Below are 5,311 nucleotides of genomic sequence, written 5' to 3' on the forward strand. Positions count from 1 at the left end.
AATAATACATTATTTTATAATAATATTTTTAATAATACAATTTCTATAATAATAACCATGCTTGTCATTTTGTAATAATATTAAACTTATTTTATAATAATAAAATACATTTTTATAATAAAATATAATAATTAGTTTTTTTTTTAATAGTAAACACACACACTCTCTCTCGCTCTCTCACACACACTCACACACACACACGTTGAAGCTCATATAAACACGTATATGCTTGAATAATCCAGTGTGCTGCAGGGTTTGTGATGGGACGGCTAATATACACCTACAGACAGACAGACAGACAGCTACAGTACAGAGAAATGTGACTTACAGACTCTCCCATTCGCTAGAAGGAGGAAAACAGGACAGAACAACAGAGACAGGCTTAAACACCCACACTGAGAGATGAAAACCATCACAGAAATCTCTCTGAGCAATAGCGTCTATATTGGTGACAGCTTTTCATATTATAGTGTTTGTTTGTCCAGCATGTTATTTGAGATGATTCTTCTGAAATAAATAATAGGAAAAGAGAATCTTGACAAAATGACGTTCAGGATAGACTTACATTAACCTTTAGATCATATGTGACCCTGCAGCACAAAAGCAGTGTTAAGTCGCTGGGGTATATTTGTAGCAATAGCCAAAAATACATTGTATGGGTCAAAATTATTGATTTTTCTTTTATGCCAAAAATCATTAGGATATTAAGTAAAGATCATGTTCCATGAAGATATTTTGTAAATGTCCTACCGTAAATATATCCAAACTTAATTTTTGATTAGTAATATGCATTGCTAAGAACTTCATTTGGACAACTTTAAAGATTTTCTCAGTATTTAGATTTTTTTGCACGCTCAGATTCCAGATTTTCAAATAGTTGTATCTCGTCCAAATATTGTCCTATCCTAACAAACCATACATCAATGGAAAGCTTATTTATTCAGTTTTCAGATGATGTATACATCTCAGTTTCTGAAAAATTGACCCTTATGACTGGTTTTGTGGTCCAGGGTCACATACCGGTATTATATAAAGACCAAAAACTCCTGGCCAGATATGAATCTATGAAGAGACACATGGTGGACGCGTGAGCGTTACACATGATGACACACTGTGGTCATGCAGATGTGACGACAGCACAAACCATGCAGACCGTGTCCTGAAACAGCAGCAGGCTCTGGGCTCGTGTTTGAACATGCAACCCAGTCAAACTGTGACCGTGAGCGCTTGAAGCAGTAAAACCACAAAGCAGCAAACGTTACAGAGTCAGTGTGTGTTCAGGTGACTTACGGTTTCATGTTGAACAGGTCTCGCACAGCCACGCTTGCGTTGGGCTCTCGGTTGCGGTTTCGTTCGGTGCAGAACTTGTCTTTGGTCCAGGTCATGTGGACTCGCTCCGGCGTGGCGTCCGTCTTGTCGCTTAGAGCCGCGTGAGACGCCGTGTTTCTGTCGTGGATCAGCTGAGCCTGTGGCGTTATCACGATCACACATTAAATTCGTAAAAACAATGACTTATTTTAATTTTATATTTGTCTACAAACTGCTTCTTAAATTATCAAATGCATCTATATCAAAGATATTTAAATGTTTTTCACATACAGTTAAGAGCACAAAAGGCCTTTAATGTAGTGTAATAATGTTTACAATGATAAATTAATGTCATTAAATATAATTTCTGTGCGCACTGAGATCTATATTCAAGCAGAGTATGTCAGATTAATGTTTTAGTTTGTCTGCTATGCAAACTGCATACATGCAGCTATATTAGTCTGTAATATGCTGACATGCAGTATAAACCATTCATAAAAACAAGTAATGTAAGAATTGCAATAAATAAATAAAAAAAGATAAATAAATAAAAACTTATTTATAGTAAGAAAATATAAGCAGAGAAACACAAGGAAATGTAATGAAAAACATAAAAATAAATAAATAAATAAATCAACAGTTTATTTAATTATTTATTTTTAAAACTAAATATAGATGAACACGAGGGAATGAAAGGAGAAAAAAATATAAAAATAAATTTATAAATATAAAATAAAATAAATTAAAATAAATAAACACATTTAATTATTTATTTTTAAAACTAAATATAGAGAAACATGAGAGAAATGAAAGGAGAAAAAATATGAAAAATCCTAATAAATATAAAATAAATAAATAAACAAAGTACTTATTTATCTTTTATATATTTATTTAGAAACATGATGGAATGAAAGGATAAATAGAAATAAATATAAAATAAATCAATAAAAAAAATTGCAAATAAAGTATTCATTATTTATTATTATTTACAGGTAAAACTAAATTCAGAGAAACATGAGGGAATGAAAGGAAAGGGGGGCATTCACATTCACGTGGGGTCACAAGTGCTGAAAGATGGTGGTGCATGACATGATGATATCACTGATCATGCATGACACATCAAATAAAGTATTCATTATTTATTATTATTTATAGTTAAAACTAAATACAAAGAAACATGAGGGAATGAAAGGGAAAAAATAAAAATAAAAGTTATTTATTTAAATATTTTTTTTAACTAAATATAGAGAAACATAAATAAATAAAAATAATATGTTAAAATAAATAAATAATTTATTTATCATTTATATATTTATTTAGAGACATGATGGAATCAAAAAATGGAAATAAATCTAAAATAAATAAATAAAAATTGCAAATAAAGTATTCATTATTTATTATTATTTACAGGTAAAACTAAATTCAGAGAAACATGAGGGAATGAAAGGAAAGGGGGGCATTCACATTCACGTGGGGTCACAAGTGCTGAAAGATGGTGGTGCATGACATGATGATATCACTGATCATGCATGACACATGCATGATGGGAAGAGGTTTCTGAAGGGCGGAGCTAACACTAATGCTATGAACACATAAATCAGCATAAAGGACGTGAGCGATGATCTACTCGTCTTCTGGCTCTGTAATCCAGGCAAAAATCATGCAGTCCTGCAGCACAACAAAACCAACTTTAGATCGTTATGTCAAGAAGAAGCATCTCCTCACCATTTCCACGACCTCCACCTCAGCATTCAGACGGAGGTGGTAGAGGAACATCTGCAGGTCTTTCTTCATCTGGATGCTGTTGTCATCCAACTGAGCCACTGTGAAAATGCGCATCTTGCACTTCCTCCACACCTGAGAAGAGCATGAAAACACACATTAGGGACGTTCCTCTAACCTCATTTAAAGTTGTGATTTAAAGGGCCGTACCTTGTGCTGCTGCAGTAAGAACGGCAGGAGCATCAACAAGCCGCCGTCATGAACGATCCACCACACGTCGATGGTTCCTTCAGCGAGACGCTCCTGGTGAGGGAAACTGTCCACGTTCTTGGCCACCAGCAGGGCCTGATGGGCGGCAGTGGTCTCTCGGACGGTTTCTGTGGAAGAACAGATCGTATCTTTACGTTTGTCGAGGTTTCTTTCTCTTTAAATGAGTCACGGCAGCACGGTTCAGATATAAAGTCAGACTCAAACCTATGAAGTTCTTCCAGGACTGCGGGTCGTTGGATTGTCTCCAGCTCGCGGGCCAAGCCATCAGAACAGAGTTGTGCTTCATTCCTCCGAGTCCCGCTGACTGGATGAGGTGAGAGAAGCCGTCGCGCAGGTTTGACGACACCACAACATGACAGAAACCCTTCGTCTTCTCTGCCGCCATGGCTGATTTGATGCTCTACAGTGGTAAATAAAATCTTTATGTGAACAAAATGCCTCATATCTGCCATTTTTCTAACATTAAGCCTTCATAAAGTGGAGTTTGGAATGATCGGTTCTCTCTGCGGCCGCTAGGTGTCAGTATGAGATCCTGCTGTGCTTCACTCTGTTCACACAGTTTATCTGAGGACAGAAACTGCCTTGACATTTTGTCATTGACTGTTTGTACTGTGTATGCTGCAAATCAGTCCGTAATCGCTTTACATAAGAGTGATTCTTCTTTTAGTGGAACTTTTTTCCCCTTGGATGATTTTAAAGACCAAATATGTTTACAAAAAACAATCTGTGATTCAAGCTATAAGAGATTTAAACTCTTATTATTGTGACCCTTAGTAAACTCTTATTAAAGTTAATATAAACAAAAATATATTAATGTATTAAATTAATAACAAAAAACAATAAAAAATAATAATATAATTCAGTAATATGCAAAATAATAAATTATAAAAATTACATAGATAATCACTTTAAACTTATTGTTGTCTCTTTAAACTAATTCTTTCTTGTTTTTAAGAGTGCAGAAAAGTTAAACTGGCCAGAATTTCTCTACTCAGAATCTATAAATAAATGCATTATAAATTTATGAAAAGTGTGATTCATCAATTAGAGATTAATCTTTTTGTCCCCTTTTGCAGAAATACCTTCACAAAAACAATCAGTTATTAGTATTAAAGAGAAGATGTTTTAAAACATGTTTTAAAATTATATAAATTATATAAATAAATTAAATTATTATATGTGTTAAATAAACTAACAACAACAAAAATAAAAACCATAAATAATAAAAATATTATGAAGCAACAATAAATCATTATAATAATAATAAGTAGATAATAATCATCAGTCTTTTTAATTACTCATTTTTATGAGTGCTAAAATGTTAAATGTATTCTATACTCAGAACCTATTTTAAAAAAATTAAATCAGGGATATTTTCCATGAAATAATTTTTAATTTACTAAATAATTGCTGTTCCAAAATCTGCTGTCCAAGTGTGAGGCTAATGTAATTTTTCACCTAAAAGATCACGTTTTCAAGCAGTAAAAGTCCTTTATTTGAGGAATCCCTCATGTTTGTGGATGTCTGTGTCATGTTCATGCCTGTTCTGCTCTTTTGCCGTCGCTCTCTCTGGTGAGGTACGTGCCCTCCAGCACCGAGCCCACGATGGTCAGACCTTTGCCTGCTTTCAGCTGCGTGGTGAAGGACAGGAGACGAGGGTGTTTCACCGACAGCTCAGAGTCCAGATTGAGCAGCACCAGCAGCTGAGGCCTGGACAGCACACAAACAGAGTACATAGATATGTGACCCTGGAGCACAAAAGCAGTCTTAAGTCGCTGGGGTATATTTGTAGCAATAGCCAAAAATACATCGTATAGGTCAAAATGATAGATTTTTATTTTATGCCAAAAATGATTAGGATATTGAGTAAAGATCATGTTCCATGAAGATATTTTGTAAATGTCCTACCGTAAATATATCAAAACTTAATTTTTGATTAGTAATATGCATTGCTAAGGACTTCTCATTTGGACAACTTTAAAGGCGATTTTCTCAATATTTTGATTTTTTT

General features: G+C 34.1%; 2 protein-coding genes across 2 annotated transcripts in view; both read right to left on the bottom strand.

Moving 5' to 3' along the window:
- Positions 1 to 1,490, bottom strand: part of LOC107753073 (solute carrier family 12 member 5-like) — a gene marked incomplete at its 5' end in the record, with an annotated part of 4,470 nt that extends 2,980 nt beyond the window's left edge. Inside the window, 2 exons of the mRNA XM_016569175.1 lie at positions 329 to 343; positions 1,291 to 1,490. Of these exons, the coding sequence (XP_016424661.1) occupies positions 329 to 343; positions 1,291 to 1,490 (215 nt within the window). The remainder of the gene's footprint in view (positions 1 to 328; positions 344 to 1,290) is intronic.
- A 1,242-nt stretch (positions 1,491 to 2,732) lies between these two features.
- LOC107753047 (solute carrier family 12 member 7-like) overlaps positions 2,733 to 5,311 on the bottom strand; it is a 59,973-nt gene continuing 57,394 nt past the window's right edge. Inside the window, 4 exon segments of the mRNA XM_016569150.1 lie at positions 2,733 to 3,165; positions 3,241 to 3,407; positions 3,505 to 3,700; positions 4,842 to 5,010. Of these exon segments, the coding sequence (XP_016424636.1) occupies positions 2,932 to 3,165; positions 3,241 to 3,407; positions 3,505 to 3,700; positions 4,842 to 5,010 (766 nt within the window). The 3' untranslated portion in view covers positions 2,733 to 2,931.

This window comes from Sinocyclocheilus rhinocerous, unplaced genomic scaffold (genome assembly GCF_001515625.1).
Source record: "Sinocyclocheilus rhinocerous isolate Xijiao unplaced genomic scaffold, SAMN03320098_v1.1 scaffold1493, whole genome shotgun sequence".
Classification (NCBI taxonomy): domain Eukaryota; kingdom Metazoa; phylum Chordata; class Actinopteri; order Cypriniformes; family Cyprinidae; genus Sinocyclocheilus; species Sinocyclocheilus rhinocerous.